The 21409-nt window shown below is 38.8% G+C and overlaps 1 protein-coding gene across 2 annotated transcripts in view; it reads right to left on the minus strand.

Moving 5' to 3' along the window:
* Window positions 1-21409, minus strand: part of ksr2 (kinase suppressor of ras 2) — a 164920-nt gene that overhangs the window by 49020 nt on the left and 94491 nt on the right. For both annotated transcript variants that reach the window (XM_036598989.1, XM_036598988.1), the window contains exons 7-11: window positions 15644-15713; window positions 8688-8771; window positions 6563-6648; window positions 5743-5760; window positions 5179-5288 (exon numbers count right to left, since the gene is read on the minus strand). In XM_036598989.1, the coding sequence (XP_036454882.1) occupies window positions 5179-5288; window positions 5743-5760; window positions 6563-6648; window positions 8688-8771; window positions 15644-15713 (368 nt within the window). The remainder of the gene's footprint in view (window positions 1-5178; window positions 5289-5742; window positions 5761-6562; window positions 6649-8687; window positions 8772-15643; window positions 15714-21409) is intronic.

The raw sequence follows: 21409 nt of genomic DNA on the forward strand, positions 1-21409 counted from the left end.
AAACGCTTACTGATGGATTTCACCAACTATTCATTGCCTTTTGTTTTTTTAAGTAGCACTAAACAAGTCTAATGTTGTCTGTGATAATCAACCATATGCTACAGATGTGACAGACAGACATTAGTTTAAAAAACACTGGCGTTTCCTTTAAGCATCAGATATTCAGGTCTCAAAAGTGGGACTGACATCTTTGTTCATTAATGTTCTGGCACCACACACCCTCATTCCCCCACTCAGGAGAGAGCGATCATCCAGCCAGAAACCAGCAGGAGTGGATTAGTGCTGAAGCCAGAGCCACAGGCCCAAAGGCCTGAACGCCAGCCAAGCCAGCTACCTAACACATGGAGCTACCTTTACAAAAGCGCAGAGCACATTCAAATCATTCATACATGAGATTTGAGTGGCATGACGAATATATTGGCCAATCACTGTCTCTTCTACTGTTACGCTTGGCAGTTTTCAAAATGCATTAATCTACAGAAAATGAAACATGTTTAGTAATACAGAGAACTAGATAAGTGACAAGCTTGCACATCGTTGCTCATGTAAGCAAATCTTGTATCTCCAAACTGGAAACTTTGTGGTGTCAAAGTTAACATAATAAATTAACATTTGGAAAATGGGGTAACACTTTCTATGAATGTCACATTTGTAAGCATCTATAAACACATTTATAACATATTATAATGCATTCATATGGTTATAAACATTTATAAAAATGAATTACACTTTATAGCCATGTTTATTATACATTATGAATTGTTAATATAATGCATTAGTAGTGTTGATAACATGTTATACTGTCAGTGCCAAAGAAATCAGTCCCAGCTTGGAGAGCGTAAAGTAAAAACAAATACCAAGCTAACAGTGGTGTACATGGTTTTATGTAGAACCTTTACTTTATTTGCTTTATAGCACCAAAAAAGTTCTTCTATTGTAACAAGCTTGACATTGTATTGAATCCTTCTCAAAAAGGTTCTGTATAGAACCATCTACAGCACATTTTCCATCAATCTGAAGAACGTTTTCACGATGCAAAGATGATTCTGTATAGAACCTTTTTAAAAAAGTTTCTATATATAGCACCAAAAAGCGTTCTTCTATTGTTACAGCTTGACATCATAACAATAGAAGAACCCTTTTTGGTGCTATATAGAACCCTTTTCAAAAAAGTTCTAGATAAAACCATCTACCATTCTGAAGAACACTTTCATGATCCAAAGAAACCTTTAATCATGCAAAGGTTCATGGTTCTATATAGAACCATTTACTTTACAAAAGAACCCTTGAAGAATCATCATTTGAAAGAGTACAGCTGCAGTGTGCTGCATGTTCCTGTGATGAAATCTGCGATGTGGTCATCTCATTCAAATATAGCTTTTAAATGTCATTTAAAATGATATTACTTGCACCGTCTGCAGACTAGACTGGACAGTGCCTGCAGAAGATCTATACATAAATCAACAAGCATCAAACGAACAAAAGCAACAGCAAAGTGGAAGCCAGTTCCCGAGAGCCTCCACTGTAACATGTATGACTGTATATATCAAAAAACACTGATGAGCCAGAACAATGGCTAATTTGGTCCTCTGTGTGCTGCCAAAACAGCGCTGACCCACCATGACATTGACACCTGTGGTATCTGGCACTGAGATGTTAGCAGCAGATCCTTTAAATCCCGTAAGTTCTAAGGTAGAGTTGCTGCGGATTTGGACTTTTGTTCCAGCACATCCCAGAGATGCCCAGCTGGAATGAGATCTGGGAAATCTGAAGGCCAGGACAACACCGTGAAATCTTCATGTTCCTCAAACCATTCCCAGACAGTGTGTGCAGCGTAGCAGGGGACATTATTTAACTAAAAGAGGCCACTGTCATTGCAATGAAAGGATGTACCTGGTTCAAACTGACCCCAGACCTAAGGTTTCCCAACAGAACATTGCCCAGAGCATCACACTCCCTCCACCAGCTTGTCTTCTTCCAACAGTGCATCCTGGTGCCATCACTTCTCCAGGTAAATGGCACACACTTACCTGGTCATCCACGTGAGGTGGCAGCCTTCTTCTATTGTTCCAAGGTCCAGTTCCGGTGCTTGCATGCCCGCTCTTGGAGCTTCTGATGCCGGACAGGGGTTAGCATGGGCCCTTTTACAAGTCTGCATCTATGTGGCCTCATACGCAACAGGGTGCGATGCACTGTGTTGTGACACATTCCTCCCATAACGATCATTAAAAAATGACTTTTGACTTGTGCCACAGTAGCCCTTCTGTCGGTTCAGACCAGACGAGATAAGCTCCACGGCCCTTGTGCACTGATGAGCCAACACCCTGTCATTGGTTCATGGTTTGTCCCTCCTTGGACCGCTGTTGGTAGATGCTCACCACTGATAACTGGAAGCACCCTCAAGCCTTGCTGTTTCTGAGATGCTCCGACCCAGACGTGTAGACATGGACAGTTTGGCCCTTGTCAGATTTACTCAGGACTTTGTGTCTGCCCATTTCTCCGGCTTCCAACACATCGCCTATGAGAACTGACTGTTCCAGCTTACCATCTGATATATTCCAGACCTTGACATGCATGTCATTACCAAATAATCATCATCATTATATCTCATAATATTTTGGCTCCTCCGTGCACTCATACAATGTACACTCATTGGTTGGAACATGCTGCTCTAATTGGACGCCAGTAATGAAAACTAGAAACTGTGTTCATTCTATGGAAATCGTGATACTCATGTTCAGATTATTGAGAACGCTGCATTCACATGATGAAAATGATGTTATTACATCAGTGAAAGTAATAACATTTTGAAGGAGCTTATTTTCTCCATAAGCTTAAACAAAATGCACTGTTTATAAGCTGAAAAAAAATTATTGGACTGAATAATTTATTATAATCACGATTAACTATGCCAAATAATATGATTAATCACAATTATCTATGCAAATTGATGTGATTAGTCGGAATGTCTTATTTGAATCGTCTGGCAGCCCTAATGTTAAAGTAGTAAGGATTTCAGGCCATTTTTATTGGTCCTTTCGACATGAAATGTTCATAAAACGTAAAGAGCAGCTGACATTTTCATATGGTCGAAGAATAATAACTAAGTTATGAAGTTCTCATATGACAGAAACAAAATGTGAGATGACATTATGAAATACTGCCTCATCATTAGAGACTCTGCATTCTAAAGCTCCAGTAGGTCAGTGATGAGCTGGACGCCGGAGGTTTACACACACACACACACACACACACACACACTCAGTTGTCTCTTGTGCAAATCCCACTCTAATATAAACCCACATTCATGCTAAATTGTCACGTCTTTCGTGTCCTGGCTGGCGGGACTGAAACATTCTTGCTCAACAGATAAAAAAAAAAAACTCATAAGTATTCAGTGAACCAATGAACAACTTTTGTATTATCCAACCACGTTACCATGAGTACAGTACACTCTTAAAACTGTACCTTTTGAGTACAAATGCTGTCACTGGGGTGGATCATTAAGTGAACATCTTCAGTACCATTAGTTAAGGAAAATAATTGTACCATATTGCGTTGCACAACATATTCCACCCAAACTAACTCCAGTTTTCTATTTTAAAAAGTTAAGTTTCTCCTGGGAATGTCAATGAAGCGTACCTTCAAATTCCATCACATCAGGGAAAACTTAATTTTTCATGCTTTTTTGAAATTAAAGACTTTGTTGCAGTGTATATAAACATGGATAAAGTTCCTTTCACTCCCCAGTCCATAATGTATAGAAATTGAAACTATGCTGCAAAACAGCCTAATGTGAAACCAATGCATTTATGTATACCTGCTTATCCAGCTTCCACCAGTTTAGCCCCACCCACTCACTAAAGTTATAAGGAGTGTTTCAGCCTGGACTGCTTTCTAAAAGAGGCAAATTACAGGGCAGCCAATCAGAACGGAGCTTATTTACATATCAGTCTTCAAGGTGCCACAACAAAATCAGTCTAATTAATTTTAGGCAATAGAGAGAGGCGGGAAAAAGTAATTGATTAAAATGATTATTAATTATTGGTACATAAAACCACACAGACATCAAGTGGACCTCCGTGGAAAAACAATAAAATATGAAATGGCATTTTAAGCGGCTTAAACATACTACATTTTGATATACTGGTATACTTTGGTATGATTTTTTTTTTTTTGGGGGGGGGGTCATTTACTTCAAACAGAACATGTGTTACGTGTAATGTGCTATCACATGTCAAGTTCTGGCCAAACTTCATGCAAATGAGCTGAGTGACGACCAATCAGATTGTTGATATGTGGTGCATTCAAGTGCACACCAAGCAGCTGGTTAAAAAAACTTTGTGACCAAAGCATTAGAAATGATAACTTTGGATGATTTTTAATATTTAAAAACAGCATTAGGCCACGAATATTGCCAGTGTTTTAACGACATCAACATAATGGCAACAATGGTTACTACACTATTTATTTTAAACTTCATTCTATTTTTTTTTATCATTATTTTGCAGTTTCAATTATACAATCCTGAAATCTGGGAATGCTGCAGCCCCCTCCCCACCCCTACTTCTTGCATCCATGTTGCATAATGGAGCAATTATAAAGTGGCTTTATATCTGAGACATAATCCAAATAGAATCTGGTTCTCTTATTTTGGTTACTTTAACTTCACTTAATTAGTTAATCAGCGTGTTGAAGTAATTAGTTCAGCTGGCTATCTGTCCTGCACCCTCCTACTCACATCTCCACCGTTCAGTCTGTCTGCTTTCTTTCTTCCGCAAGATGTTCCAGAGTGCAAAAGCGCTCATGCTATTCTGATTAACACATGCTTTGATGCTCTGATGAGACAGACCCTCCATTCCGTGATGAATGTATTTTTCATTGCTGAAGTCGGAGCAGTGCTCTGAGAGGCGTCTCGGGCTGAATGCGGGCAGTGATCGATGGAGCAGAGGATTAAAATTCAGTCGGAATCCTGAGGCTACTAATAAGCAGAGCGAACACAAGTCATTTAGGCCGGGGCACCTCAAACAAACCAAGGCAATTATTTTCCATAAACCATAACCTCGGCTAACCAGGCTTTCCAGCGTCTGAGTGCACGGCTGAATAAGGCTGCATTGTGAGGCATTTCTGGAGCTGATTGGCTGAAGTGCGCAGCAGAGGGGAGGGAGAGGAACCTACCTTGTTGATTTTGTTGGTTTTGGGCAGAGTCTGGCTGATGTGCAGGTCCGTGTACCTGAGGGGGTTGTTTATGTCACACGGTACTGACTCGGTCCTGACAAGCTGACGAGCTGAGAATGGGAGAGGGAGAGGGGAAAAAAAAAAATTGTATCCAGGGTAACGGCAGGCCGTTGTCCCGGTAACGGAAAAACAGTGGTCATGGTAACAATTCACATAAAAACCTCACAAAAACTTGACACATCGTAATTGAAGGGTGCTACACAAAGACATTATAATATGTTTATATGAGCCTGTCTGAGTTTCGCGAGCTGATGAAAAAATGTCATAACTGATTATAAAGACGTGCCACAGAGCAGGTCCATTTCCACGACTTCATACGCTACGAAAGTTAGGGCGTCAATCAGATTTTGAGCAGGTGTCAGAAAGCTATAAGAGAGCGCAGGACTGCTGCTAGACGGCCGTACAAGCTGCCGAGGCAAATCTTTCAAGAGGAAATCCACTGTGACGCCTGCTCTCGAAATGTCATTAGCACTCCCACAAACATACAGTAATCGATTGCATTACCTTGAGACGTCCCTTGATCTTCGGGAGAGGTGGAAGAGGTAAAAAAAAAGAAAAGGCAGATACAAAGGTAGGACAGAAAGAGGGATTGGGAGCAAAATTGAGAGGAAAGAGAAAACAGAGAGTAGAGAGAGTAAACATACATCAACTAGTTCACCATCATGAAATCCCATGCATGATGGAATACAGGTTACATATCACTGCTGTCGGAAGAAAACCTTGTATCTCCATTTTTGTCGTTTTTCAGTTTTTGACATAATTTGAAAATGCCTGTTGCTTTTTACACTGTGTGTAAACTTCATGTAGAATAGACCAAAAGAAACGACCCAAAATGACTTGGAAAAAAGTCTGGCTCCATTGACTTACATTAAAAATAAAGTAGGTTTTTCCCTTCTCTTGTAAAGTTACCATTTTGAAGATACGGTTTTCTTCCGACAACAGCGATATACACTATTTAGCATTACCATACACTCTTAGCAAAGTTCTATATAATACCAAAAAATGTTCTTTGGCTTGTAACAATTTGGTGCTATATCGACCCTTTTCAAAAAGGTTCCATGTAGAACCAACTACAACACATTCTCTATCAATCTGAAGAACGCTTTTGCGATGAAAACAACCCTTTAATCATGCAAAGGGTACTTTGAGTGTTCATGGTTCTATATAGAACCATTTTCTTTACTAAAGAACCCTTGAAGAACATCTTTAAGAATGTAGTAACTCTCCTCAGGCAAATCAAATACTTATAGTGCAATAAGGGAGATGTTACAAATCCTACAGCATCAAATCTCCTGTATTACAGATAGAAAAAACTGTTAAATACCTTTGAAAGAGTCCCTCCTTCCTCGATGGTATATCAGCAAATGGCAAGGAGGTGCTTCTTTGGTACATTTATTGTGGCACTTCAACCTAACAGATAAAATCAAGTAAAGACTTTCATTTGCCTCAAGAACTTTATATTAAAAAAATTGTAAGTGATTCTCCTGAGAGCGTACAGGCAAGAGAATGCCTAAAGCAACTGCCTTGATTTCAATATTCAAGGAGTATGAAATTATTAGACTTTTAATTTATTCAAATAGTCTTTTTTAAATGATAATGATAGTCAGGATCATTTGAAACTCCAGGCGCAATTACAAAGACAAAGGGGGGATTCAAAGAGCGCTGGTATTCTCAGCAGACAAAGCAAATAAAACTTTTATTCAGCTATTCACTATGGTAACGTCCATAAGACTAGCTCCAAACATATGATGACCAGACAAAAAGTTAGCTGCATGCATCATTTCTTATTCTAATACTAAGTTATGCATTGAGCACTTTATTAGGAACACCTGCACACCTGCTCATTCATGCAATTATCTAATCGGCCAGTCGTTTGGCAGCAGTGCAGTGTATAAAGTCATGCAGATACAGGCCAGCAGCTTCTGGTAATGTTCACATTAAGCATCAGAATGGGGAAAAGTGTCATCTCAGTGATTTTGACTGTGGCATGATTGTTGGTGCCAGACCGCCTGGTTTGAGTAGTTCTATTACCGCTGACCACCTGGGATTTTCATGCCCAACAGTCTCTAGAGTTTACTCAGAATGGAGCAATGAAGAAAAAGCAGCCTATGAGGGATGCTGAGAATGGAAACGCCTTGTTGATGAGAGAGGTCAACAGAGGATGTCCAGACTGGTTCAAGCTGACAGAAAGGCTACCTTAACTCAGATAACCACTCTATACAATTGTGGTGAGCAGAAAAACATCTCAGAATGCACAACATCAATCTCTGAGGTGGATGGGCTACAACAGCAGAGGACCACGATGGGTTCCACTTCTTTCAGCCAATAACAGAAAGCTAAGGCTGTAGAACGTGAGATTTGGAGCATGAAAGTGCACTTGACAAATCTGCAGGACTTGCATGATGCAATCATGACAAAAGTGGACCAGAATCTCAAAGGAATGTGTCCATCATCTTGTGGAATCCATACCATGAAGAATTGAGGCTGTTTTGAGAGTAAAGTATTAATATTGTGTTGCTAAAAAATGTTTGGTGAGTGTACAATACATGTCACTGTTTCTGGTTACTTTGAAAAAATGTTTAAATTCGGGTTGACATTCAAAACTTTAATGTAGTCCCAACAAAAAAGTGCATGTCCACTAAATTTTTATGTCCAGTGAATACATACAAAATATGACACTGTTTCTGGTCATTCTGAAATCGATGAAAAAATCTTTCAATTTGAGTTGACATTCAATACTTTAACATAGTTAAAAAAAATAAAATAAAACGCTTGTCTGAAGTTCTATTTACATCAAGAATAATACAGTCATATGCAAAAGCTAGGGCACCCCTGGACAAATGACACGTTTTGTTGATTTTTAAAAACCACAGAGAACACATTTCTGCATGTTGTAATGGACAAAGTGTTTATTTGCAGAATTTAGCATGTTGGAGGAAAAATGTTTTCCAGTATGCAAAACCCAGCAAATAAATAGAAGTTGTGCAGTAAAATTAGCAGAAAAATGTTCCCTGCAGATGAGGCGTTTACTTTTTTTTTTACTTAGAAAGCGGTGTTCAAATTTGACCAAAATTTGATCAGTGGTGTTCAAATTTTGGCACAGGACAGTTTATTTCCTTTAACCTCTGCATTTTTTTATTGTCAGCTTGTTGCTTGTTTTATAAGTTTTAGTGCCGCTGCATTTTTAACGCATATATACAATGCAGAAAATCAAGCTGGTCCCAGTTAAAATTTTTACGGAGGACTCGATGTAAAATGGCATTAATTTGCTTGAGTTCATTTTCAAATCTCAACATGCTTTTTTCAACCATAAATACTCGGTGTGAATAGGCCTTAACAGCACACATCAAAGCAATAATAGAAACAAACGGCCACTGTACACAATCTTTCGGGGTTATTATTTTATTATTCTATAAAAACAATCAGTAATACAGAGTTGGTGCACTTACTTGCAAGTTTTGCACTTCAGGCCGAATAACATTCCTTTCCCGCAGACTATACAAGTCTGCGACATCCAATACTTGGTGGAAAATCTGCAAAGATACAAATCAGTTTATAGCAGCGCTGTTCCAGAGATCCTTCAACAAACAAAAGGTGAGGTTCATTACAATGCTTTTCTTTAAAAGCAGAACATCATACTGAATCTGTTTCTAAAGGTGGACCAATAAACAGTCTGCACTTCAGTCGCAAAGATTTGTTTTGACCTTTTGACTGCAATTCTCTGCCTCCTGCGATGAAAGAGCTCAACGTGTCAAAGCAGCAGTCGTATTTACCCAATAACCTTTTCATTGAGAGACAGGCTATACGCAAAGATAGGCACTTCTTCCTCTAATGTTCAATATGGAGTAATTTAATTGTGACTCAGCGTCTTTCAATCTCTCCTAAACGCCCAGCTGTGCTTCTGCGACTGACAAATATTCAATGGGGCAAAAGCCATATGGCTACATCAGAGCAGAGAGATGATCATTCAAAAGAGAAATGAGACTTATAGCGCTCTGGGTCTCTGTCTGTCAGTCTGTCCAGCTTGCTCTCTCTCACTATATATATTACCAGCAGCCATATCTACTATGTGCACAGCAATAAAAAAGGCCATTGAGATCTAGCAGTGGAGTTCTTTGGCATGAGCTGACACTGACAGCTAATGGAGTATGACTAATAGACTCTGACAGAATCGAAATGTCTTCATTTAGACTGGCTTGCATTGTGTGGTAAAAGCGAAGGCAGATCCATCCCGCCCACGTCTCAACACTTAGATCTGTTTAAACAGTTGAAGCACCCTTTTTTCCCGAAGCCTTGGTTTTTAAAGAACGCTCACTCGCAGAGGTCAGCAAAGACAGGTGGTCAGAGATGGCCTTCAAATTGGAACTCAATCAAGCACAACAGAAAGTAAGTTTAAAGGACTCAGTGTTCTGAATCCAAACTTGTCTTTTATCAAATAACCGCCTTGATCCCAAAGCCAAAATCACCAAATGTTTGCTCAAGACATTCCTGTTCAGTGATGGGGTCTCTACCGAGTGTCCTCAAGTGTCCACATAAACAGACCACTCCCAAATACATCTGTGAAAACAGCCTTGGAAGGTAATGCTTTTTTTCGTGTGCTCTGTCTGAAGACCCACTGACGTTTTGTTTGCTGCTCAATAAACATTCAGTAATAGGAGTGTTTACGCCGAGTGACGGCATTCCGAAGCCATCAGGATGAAAGATTTACAGCACTTCAGAAGTGTAAAGTCACATTATGATGCTTTCATCTCTTACTCGGAGCAAAGGTCACCAACTCGTCCTGCTTTAACCCTCAGGCTGGCTTTACAAGGTGAAGCTTTCATGCAACTTTAGCTGCTTGAAACCTACACGAAACTAAAGCATCTTGCAACTCACTTGACACTCAGCTTCATGGAACAAAGTTTCCTGAAAAGGCCAATCAAAATGCCAATAACGCATCACATGATCAAACAACATACTTAAGAAACTACTGATTTCACCAGATCAATGGACAGGAAAACAAAACAGAAGATGGTTTATTGAGCGATTAAAAAGGATCCCCCTCCCCACCTTCTCCAGGCTGGTAATTTTACATTTTGTCAGTTTCCATGACAACAAACAGGAGTTTCTCAAAGCTAACCAGCTGCGTTAACTAGCCGGCTAGTGCTAACAGCTGTTTAAACGGCTGCTTGATCCACCATTTATTCTCCACTGAACGCCTGCTGTTATTGTGATTTATGAAGCTGGATTCATTTTCTCCTCTTTTGATGAGCCCTAAGTTTACACAAGGCTCAGATTCGTTTGGGATGCAAAAGATGGAAATTACTACAGAAGAGGAGACTGAGATGCGCTTGAGATTAACTTGCAGTGCTTCCAGGAGAAGATGAGTGAAACATCAAGTAGGCTATAACCGTAATGACCACTTGGACAAGAATTATTAAAGGCTTAACATACACACAACAGACAAAAAATTCAAGTATATAGTAAAAAGCTCTAGATAGATGGATAAAAGACAGATATGACTTCATAGCAAAAACAATGCAGTATATAAAAAAAACATGAGCTGCTAATTTGGCTAACTAGTGCAGTAATTGAAAGTGTTGCGGGCAACTAATTGTTTTTGGACTGCTTCATGTAACTGTTAAATTGCATGGAAATTGTGTTGCAGGCAACTTACAACATGGAATTAGTTGCATGAAAGTTTTACTGTATAAGGTCAGGCTTAGAAGTTGTAGTTAGCGCCTGCTGCAATTCGATATTTATTGTTCTATTCATGCTCCGCCCAAAAATATGTTCTTACTTAGTTGTGAGATTGACAAACTTTACAGAATGCTAGCAAAAATCCCTTTTAACCTATTTTGAAACATCAAATGCTCAGAAAAAAAGGGTCCTGTTCTAGTAATTCTTGGTTCCTCCAAGGTACAAACAATGTAAATATACCCTCATAGGTACAATATGGACAACATTCACTCTCTCAAAGGAAAGCAGGAGGCTTTCAACTGTTCATAACCTTTTCAAGTTGTCAATAAAATAAAAGGACTGAAACGTGTGCCGTTAACTACAATGTAATATTGCACAGTTATGTTCCCTTACTAAAGGCACTGAACATGTACCACACCAGTGTTTGTACTCTTGACGGGTAGTTTTTTCTGACACTGTACGATGCTGTACTGTTTTATTTTAGCTAAACCAAACAAGGCAGATTGGAAATTGTGACCATCAAACGTTAACTTGATCACACAAGTCAAGTCAAGTCAAGTCAATTTATATAGCGCTTTTTACAACAGGTGTTGTCACAAAGCAGCTTTACAGAAAAATCCAGGTCTGAACCCCCATAAGCATCGCCAGAGGTGACAGTGGCAAGGAGAAACTCCCTAAGAGCAAAAAGAAGAAATCTTGAGAGGAACCAAGATTCAAAATGGGAACCCATCCTCCTCTGGACGACACTGGATAGCAAACAATAACACAAGAGCAAAATGAACAGAGAAGAAGGTTTTTAACAGTAGTACAAAATATTAAAATACAGAAAAATGGAAAAGCAGGTGAAACAGTTGCTATTATTGTCATGCCTCCATCCAGCCTGACTGGGATTACTGCCAACGGGGCCACCCAGGACTCCAATTCCCCAAACTCCTTGCTGCATCACATGACCACGGACTCTCAAATGACTTCGGACTCTCACAAATCCACCTATCAGCGCTCCTCATTTCCGGACTTCTAACTGCACTCACACCTGTTCCATATCTCCTTTGTCATTTCGTTTCGTATATAAGCCCGGGCTTTAGGTTAGGTACTTTGCGAAGTGTTGTCACCAATGTGCGTACTGAGTGTTTCTCCTGTGTATCTGACTGCTTACCTGTGTATGATCCGTTTTCTGTTTATGACTTTCTGCTTTGGCTTTTATGATTTTGGACAATCGCTTTGTTATTAAGATCTTAATTCAAGCCTCTGCTGTAACCGTCTGGTTCCGTCTGCCACCGTTACAATTATTAAATAGGTTGAGTCTGTGCAGCAGCAGCAGCAGCAGCAGCAACAGGAGGTTCAGTTCATGCAGGTGAGGTTTGCACAGCGTTTGAACAACAAAAAAACCTAGATCTGGTCTATCTCAGCAGCGCAATCTCTCTCATCCAAATCATTTAAACCTAACAATACATTGTACATTTCCGTATTCTGGCGAAAATTTATCATTAGGTCAAACAGGATTTTTGCCGACATTCTGTAAAGCTTGTCCACCAGACATTTGTGGTCGGAACAAGCAGAGGTGAAGATTCTACGCTTTCAATCTGTATTTATAAGTAGGAAAGATCTGAATGTGATGAAGCTATTAATGTGTCTACAGTCTTATTTTGTGGAAAAAACGCTGTCCTTGTTTTTTCATTTTCTCCTTTTTTATCTCTTCCTTCTTTTTTCTTTCTTTCTTTCTTTGTCCTTGTTTTTTCATTTTCTCGTCTTTTTCTTTTTTATCTCTTCCTTCTTTTCTTTTTGTCTTTCTTTTTTTCTTTCCTTCTTTCTTTCTTTCTTTCTTGCTTGCAAGCACTGTATTTCCTTCAAATCTAGTTATGTAATCATGTCATGACATTTGAGTAGCAAAGCTAAACATCAGTAATAACTCCCAGCTTCTAAGGGTTAATGTCTTCCAAACAGCATTTATTCCTCCCTATTCTTTATTCAGCAGAGAAACACCAGGTTTCTCTGTGCCGTACCAAATGTCCACTGTTTTACTGTGAGATGTGTGGCATTTGGGAGAATCGTGGATTCAGTCCATGCGCAGAGCTGACGGTCAAGGCAGTCAGACAACCACTCGCTTTAATTGGTCTGACATTTTTAACTACTCCACCACACACTCACACAGGTGAGTATGCAGACAAACACACACACACACACACACACACACACACACACACACACAGTTAAACTGCACAGTTTTACATAAATGATAATTGCTATTTTGCCATTAACACAGCCTGTACATTTCAATTTATAGGTGCTGCCACAGTGAATTTACATTCAGTAGACGTTCTCACAGAACTGTCAACAACTTCTCTAAAAACTAACCTCAAAACAGTTTGCTTTAAGGTCCATAACAGATACATTAGGACTTTCAGTTTAATATTTTAAATGGAAAGCTGTGTTGGTGGATGCTAATTGCCCAGCAGAAAAGCTTTTGGCAAGTGGAACTCACTAGTGGGCATGAAAGTTAGTGATTAATTGTGATAATTAGGTGATGCATGTATAAGTTAGGCCTGCCATGATAATTCAATTTCAGCTGACAATTAACTGCAATAGAAATAATGATGATTAACAATTTAATTGCCATTTTTGGTTCACTGTACGCAGATATTGAAGTGCAAGCCTAAAGTGGTCACATATTCACTTCTGCCCCATAAACATGATACAGCACCAGTCAAAAGCTGTTCATTAGACTCATGGCGTGTCTTAATAAATGCATTTTCAGCTTTGTTTTAATTACATGTTTTTGTGTCAACTTAACAATGAAAACATCAAATTCTGTTCTGTGTGTGCAACACAGAATTCTATGAACTGTGGAAAATAATTGCGATCAGATTGAGATCAGACACAGTAATGTGTGACAGGCCTAGTCTATCAGCACTTCTACAAAACTGAACAACTGCATGTCCAAGACAGTTAGACCAATTGTAGAGAGAGGAGATGAGTGATTATACTTCAAGACATTTTCACGATATTTCTTTTTTGTTGTTTTTTTCATTAATAAATCAGAGCAGAGAAAAAAAACTAAATGTAATGATTTATATTCAGTGTTTCACATTGCTGCTGTTGAATCAAATTCTATCAACATTTTTGTCCATGTTTTACATAATTTGAACCCGAATTGACTGCTCTTTACATTGTGTCAACATTTCATGATGAATGGATCAGGAGAAATGGTCCAAAATGACTATAATCTTGAAAATGTTCTTCCTTCTCCTGTAAAGTTACTTTTTTGGAGGTGGGTAGTAACAGGTTACATTTACTCACATACATGTACTTAAATAATATATTGATGGATTTGCTCTCTTCCGAGCATTTTTAAACTGTAATACCTCACCTCACTCACTCACTGTGGGGGGTGCAGGAGCCTGTCCCAACAAAAACCTAGATCTGGTATATCTCAGCAGCGCAATCTCTCTCATCACCTCACAGTAAGAAGGGCCTGGGTTCGATTCCCCAGCCGGGCAACGAGGGTCCTTTCTGTGTGGAGTTTGCGTGTTCTCTCTGTGTCTGTGTGGGTTTCCTCATGCTAAATTGCCACTAGGTATGAGTGTATATGTTTGTGTGTCTGCCCTCCGATGGGCTGGTGACCCATCCAGGGTGCTTCCTGCTTTCCGCCCGATGACCGCTGGGACACTTTTACTTTTATTCAAGTATTAGTGTGTAAAGAAATCTTTCATATTTAGTTACTAATTCCTTTTATGTGCTTAACTTCATTCTGTTTTGTTGTTGACAACATCTGTACTGCTTTGTGATTGGTCACATCTCTGACTTTGGAGCTTTAGCATTTTATTTTAGATCAGAATAATCCAAAAGCACTGAGCCATATAACCCTTAGTTCCTACATCGACAGATGCTGGATTTACTAAGAAGTTCCACTGAGGTTCTACACGTTACACAATACTTAAGTAGTATTTTGATCTCATACTTTTGTACTTTTACTCAAGTTGTTTTATTTAAAGGTACTTTTACTTGTCATTATTTTACCCAAGTATCAGCACTTTTACTTCAGTATTGACTTAGGCTACTCTACCTACCTCTGTTGGAGATAGGAGGTTTCATTCTGCACTAAATCAAATGAATGTTCTCTTTGTATTGAAGCATGCAGCTGTTCAGTGTAAGTACTTATGATATCTACAATATGCTCAGAAAAGCATGTGATGTAATTTATCACGATGATGATAGTTATATTACAGTAAAGAGCCAGTAAACAACAACTAGTGGTAGCATATTGACAGATTAAAACTGCATAGTAGCAAGCTAATAGAATTTCAACTCATTAAGGATCTGACTTTATTTTTTTAACAATTATTTCCTTATAAAATCATTACAAGTTTTTTCTTTTTTTACTGCACTACTGTTTTTCTGGTGCATTAATCTGTTCCAGAAAAAATATTGTGACAGATATTGTGTATCACAAGGTATCAGAATATTACCTTTTTACAGTATTTTAATTTTTTATTCATTTATTTTTTTTATTGTTACATCTTTTGTCACCTAGAGACTAGCAGTACCACAGAAACAGCAGAGTAATGCATTAGATGGTCTGTGGGCTGGCCGAAGATGAGGCTAGCAGTTAATTAGGGTCATCATTTAATGAGACTGTAACTAGGAATGCAAAACTACTAAACGGACTGCATTAATTGCTGCAATTTTGTTATTAGCATACAATTAACGTTCGTTTAGAGGATGTTACCTGTGTTTAATGGAGTTGCCCAAGTCTCTGCGAGGGATCTGAGGGGACCAGCGAGGAACTGACAAAGTGTCTAGAGAGAGAGAGAGAGAGAGAGAGAGAGAGAGAGAGAGAGAGAGAGAGAGAGAGAGAGAAAGAGAGAGAGAGAGAGAGAGAAAATTAGTTAGAAAACAATTAGCTAACTTTAGAATAGCCATGTGTCCATCCCAAGGGACTTTTTAAAATTCATAGTGTAAAGGCTGCGGACACAAGCATAAAACACACTCTCTGCACAAGCTTGGAACGGAAGAGCGGAAATTGTAAGCACAGTGAAGAATTACAGCGAGTACAGCAAACAAATAATACTCTCGACTTTAAATAGCACATCCGTCTTTGCATTTCTCATCAAAACATAATGAAGTAAAGTCGTTAATTATCAAATCATTACATCCTAACTGCCTGATAGCATTTCTAATAAAGAACAGAAAGGGCAAAAACCTTTTAACCTTTTAGAGCGGTGCGGAAGTGAAAGCCATCGGCATCATCCTGCCACGCTAAAATGCTGTACCGAGTAAACAGGCAACAATTAGGGAGAATTATTATAATCGGTAGTCTGCTGTCATCGCTCAAATGGAGGAAACCCAATAATATCTCAATAGAGGCCAGTTAGACAATAATTGTGTTTGCGTCCTGCAGCCCTGTTAGTTCAAAAGGACATTCATCTAATTGAAAGACAGTCCCTGGCCAATTAGAGTCCATTTGTTTATGATTAAGAGCCTGAAGACAGGGGCGAATGCATGAGGAAGAGGGAGCAAATAAAACACACACAAACAAGCATACACACAAAAAAAACACTCAGTCACAAATAAACTATGAGAATATTACTATTCCCACTCAAACTTCTTCATTAAAGAAGTTACTTACAATAAAGTTACTTATAATTAGCCATTTCAACACAATGCCATACTGAGCATTAAAGGGGAATTCCACTGATTTTTCTAAATTTCTGCATAATAAAAAAAATATGGAAAAGATATCATTAGGAACCTTGAATATGACCGCGTCATAATGCGTATCTGGGACTGAGATGAAGAGAAATAAACACACAACCTCTGTGAAACGAACTAGACATCTAAAGAATATAATGCCTCCTCAAAGAAAGTTACATGAAACAGTGACAAGTATACTGCCTGATGACAGTGTTTTATGACAGTTTGGAGATCAGGTTTTGGCTTACATGTACACTATATGGACAAAAGTATTGGGACACCCCTCCTAACTATTAAGTTCAGGTCTTTCAGCTACACCCACCTTGCGGTCTCAATAGACAAACACTGGCAGTAGAATGGGTCATACTGATGAGCTCAGAGACTTTAAACATGACAGAGGGTGCCACCTCTGCCACAAGTCAGATTGTCAAATTTCTGTACTGCTAGTTCTGCCCCAGCCAACTGTAAGTGCTATTACTCTGGAATGGAAACATCTAGGAGCAACACCAGCCCAGCCACGAAGCTGTAGACTACGCAAACTCAGAGTGCGGCCGCCGATTGCTGAAGCACACAGTGTCTATCCTCTGTTCAATCACTCAGTAAAGAGTTCCAATTTGCTTTTGGAAGCAACATTAGCCAAAAAACTGTGCATCAGGAGCTTCACAAAATGGGTTTCCATGGCCGAGCAGCTCCACACACGCCTCAAATGCTTCAGCAGACCAAGACATTTTGGACAATTGTATGATTCCAACATCGTGGGAAACAGTTTGGGGAAGACCCTTTTCTGTTCCAGCATGACTGAGCCCCAGTGCACAAAGCAAGACCCATAAAGGCATGGCCTGGTGAGTTGGTGTGGAAGAACTTGACTGGCCCTCACAGAGCCCTGACCTCAACCCCATCAAACACCATGGGAATGAACTAGAACGGAGATTGTGAGCCAGACCCCCTCGTCCAACATCAGTGTCTGACCTCACAAATGCTCTTCTGGATGAATGGACAAACATTCCCACAGATACTTTCCAACATCTTGTAGAAGCTTCCCAGAAGAGTGGAAACTGTTATAGCTGCAAAGATGGACCAACTCTGTATTAATGCCTATGGGTTTAGAATGGGATGTCACAAAAAAGCTCCTGTAGGCGTAATGTGTAGGACGCTATTCAACCAGCAGTACAGTCAGTTTTTATGCTTGCAAACAATCTGAGTTGGTCTATTGATTCAATATTCAGAATTTCATATGCGTTCCTTCACTTTCTTTAATAAGAGTATATCATGCTTTTATTATTGTTGGCAATAACTGCAACTTAAATATTCACTGAGATTCCTTGCGACTGAATCTGTCAATGTGTATTTCTCGTGCTTTATAATAGTCTGAAAGTGAACGTGTCCCTAGTGACCTCGCCGTTCTGCTCAGCTGAACCTGGACACACAGAGAGAATACAGCAAATAAAGAGAGACCAGATCAGGGGTCACACCCACAAAGAACCTCAGAGCAGCATCGCTGCTGCCGTATCAGTTTCTTTGCCCCGCACGCTGTGACAGAGAGAGCAGTAGAAAACGTAAATAAACTGATCCCACATCAGCAGCCTTATTCAGAGACGCTTTGTGAAAACAAGAAGAAAATGAGAATTCAGGTTTTCTTTGAAAACGGCAGCGCTAAAGGTGGAGCGTATAAACGAGTTGAATTCCTGAGGTGCCTCTAGGCCAAGGGTAAACTACGTCTCTCAGCCTGGAAACATCAAACACACGAAAAAAAACTTTTTAAAAGAAATACATATATGACGTCAAAGTCTCCGAATAGCAGCACAGCTGCAACTTCCTACACTTGTGACCCAAAAAGCATGGCATGTTTACAGCAATAAAGACGGAATATTACTTGAAACAGCATAACACGAAAACAATAAGTTACCACTATTTTACAGATCTGTCCTTAACCTTTTGGCTCATAATGAAATACTTAGCATGTATTAAGCCATATCTTAAATTAGAGTGTATATATTGAACTAACAGTGGTACTCCCCACTTTCAACACAGCATCTTTAGGTTGTAATTGATTGGCAGCGTTTGGCACATATCAATAAATGGTGGTGAAAGTGTGGCTACCGTAGTGATTGTTCACTAGAATACTAACAAAAGTATGAATTAAGAAAATTGTTAGGTTCTGCTGTTAATTTACGATTTATTTTCTGTCAACAAGAACTATTTTTAGTGCACTAGTGTTATTAATAAAGTTTCTGTGCAGGTACATTTTTCATTCATTAAGGCACAAACAGTGTAAATGTTTCCTCAAAAGGTACAACAGTGCTTTTAAGGTCCAATTGTGAACTAAGAAATAAGTTTTAAGTGAGAAATAGGTTTTTCCCAGGTGAAAAGTACATATTTGTATCTTTTCATAATCTAATGTTTTAAAACAGAACAATAAAATAAAAGCCTGGAGACAAGACGGGGTGTGTGGAGTCAGTACAACTTAGAAAACATAACTTCAGTGGATTATGGTGCAATTATGTTCCCTGAAATGTACTGAGATGTACCATTGAGGGTACCACCCCAGTGACTAGAGGGGTACTGCCCCAGTGACAGTTTAGTACCTTTTTTCTGAGAGTGTAGTGTCCATACAAGAATACTTTGGTATTTGCTCTGTTGTTTTGATTTGTCTTGTAATCAGCTTATTATTCTCAGCTGATCATATAAACGACACTAAAAAGTGGAAGAGGGCAGCAGTTGAGTTGAAGTATTTCTGAGGTTTGAATTGTCTTGAATTGATACTGTAGTTTATTGTTAATCCACAGTAAACTCCAGTAAAATTTTACTGAAAGCATTTTTTTGTTCAAATATCAAGTTTCAAATAAAGTATTTATTTAATAATTGGAGTTGAGTATGTATGTATGTATCTATTTGACTTGTCACCACATGAAATTATTTTTTTAGGTTGAACTGACAAGCGAGTTACAGTGAATGAAAACATCAACATGACTGTCAAAAACTCATAATAAATTAAAATCAGAATAGTATACCTGTTTTATAGAAACAAAGTAATATAAACCAAAAATTCTAGTACTTTACAGTATCTAAGAAAGAAAAAGTCACAGGTACTGTAAAATGCTCTCTCTACCTGCTCTTATCCACATCACACCTTATGTGGGGCAGTGGCTGCTTAGTGGTTTGAGCTCTGGGTGACTGATTTCAGGGGCATGGGTCCACTTAAGTTGCCACTTTTGGGCTCTTGAACAAGCCACTTAACCCTCTCTGCTCCAGACACGCCACATCACAGCTGACCCTGCGCTCTGACCACAGCTTTCTAAGCTTGGATATGTGAAGAAGAGTTTTATTGTACTGTGAAAGTATAATGACAATAAAGGTACTTCATATCCTCCCCTCCTTATACACACAGGAATAAGCACTTGCTGATTACATGCTAGGTCCATAATGGACCATTCATTCTGAACAAAATAACTCCAGAACTGATCCCTTTTTATAGATGGTCAGCACCTGCGTAGGACTTCAGCTCAGATGGCTGCACAATCAGCAGTTTCTCTCTATAAGCATTACCATTTTTTTTATTGTGGTCTGATACAGTATTTGTGATTAAGCAAACTGACCTGAACTGTCGGCAACTGTTTTACTTTTTTCTTCACTTTTAATATTATTTTGGTATGTTTTAGTTGTTGTTTCACTTTTCTTTTTTTATTGTTCTTTTTATTTAACTTTTTTATTGGTTTTTACTGCCAATTTGTCTTAAATCTTCCATTTCTTTATTTCATTGTGTTTATTTATTTTATTAAACAGCAATACTATTGTAATTTTAATAATTATTAGATTTTTTTTCTTTACTTTTTTCTATTACATTTTTGCACTATGATTACTATTACTTTTTAGCACTTGTAATGTTATTTTTTTTTTTTACTATCCAACTTTTCAATCCCTCATTTCTCTATTGGCTCGGCTTCATTGTAAATGAGCGTCTCCCTCAATGTAGTCCAAGTTTAAATAATGGGTGACTGATTGATTGACTGACTGACCTTTTTTTTATTTCCATGTTATGTTTTGGAGTTTAAAACACTGTCCAAAACACATGCACTTGCAAACTGTGCTATTTGCATGCTTAAATAGTTCTTTTTCAGGGTGAAATCGTTCTTCAGATAGTGTCATGTGTGAGTAATGAGGCTGGACGCAAGCACGAGCAAACTTTCAGAAACAAAACAAACTGAAACCAAAGTATGATACCAAATCACAAACTACAAGGCTTTAAATCAAGAAACACATTCAGCAAAACAAACATAGGGCAGGCACATAAAGACACTTAACAAAGTAACATAACATATCATAGACTAGGGAACCATGGCCTGAAACAAAGGGCTTGATATAGCTACAAACAATAGGGAACACCTGGGAGAGGGAGGAGACAGGGACTACAAACAGGTGAGAACTCTAATAGGGAAGGTGGGAAAAGGGGTGGAGCAAGGAACCAAAACTAGAACACAAGCACATGGCTAAAAGGCACATGGTTACAACACAGGTGAAGAAACAGGCACACTCAGAGGTACAATGGGGCAACTGTGACAGATAGCATCAAAAAGGTTCTTCTAACCTTTCAAAAAGGTTCTATATAGAACCATATAAACATATTCTGCATCGATCTGAAGAACAATTTCACCATGCAAGGAACTATTTAAGGACGCAAATGGTTCTTTGAGTGCTCATGATTCTATATAGATGCATTTTCTTTACTAAAGAACCCTTGAAAAACCATCTTTCTTAAGGGTGTAGAACACAACTATTTAGCTATGATTAGTTAGCTGGCCAG

The sequence above is a fragment of the Colossoma macropomum genome, unplaced genomic scaffold, assembly GCF_904425465.1.
Source record: "Colossoma macropomum unplaced genomic scaffold, Colossoma_macropomum, whole genome shotgun sequence".
In the NCBI taxonomy this organism is placed as follows: Eukaryota; Metazoa; Chordata; class Actinopteri; order Characiformes; family Serrasalmidae; genus Colossoma; species Colossoma macropomum.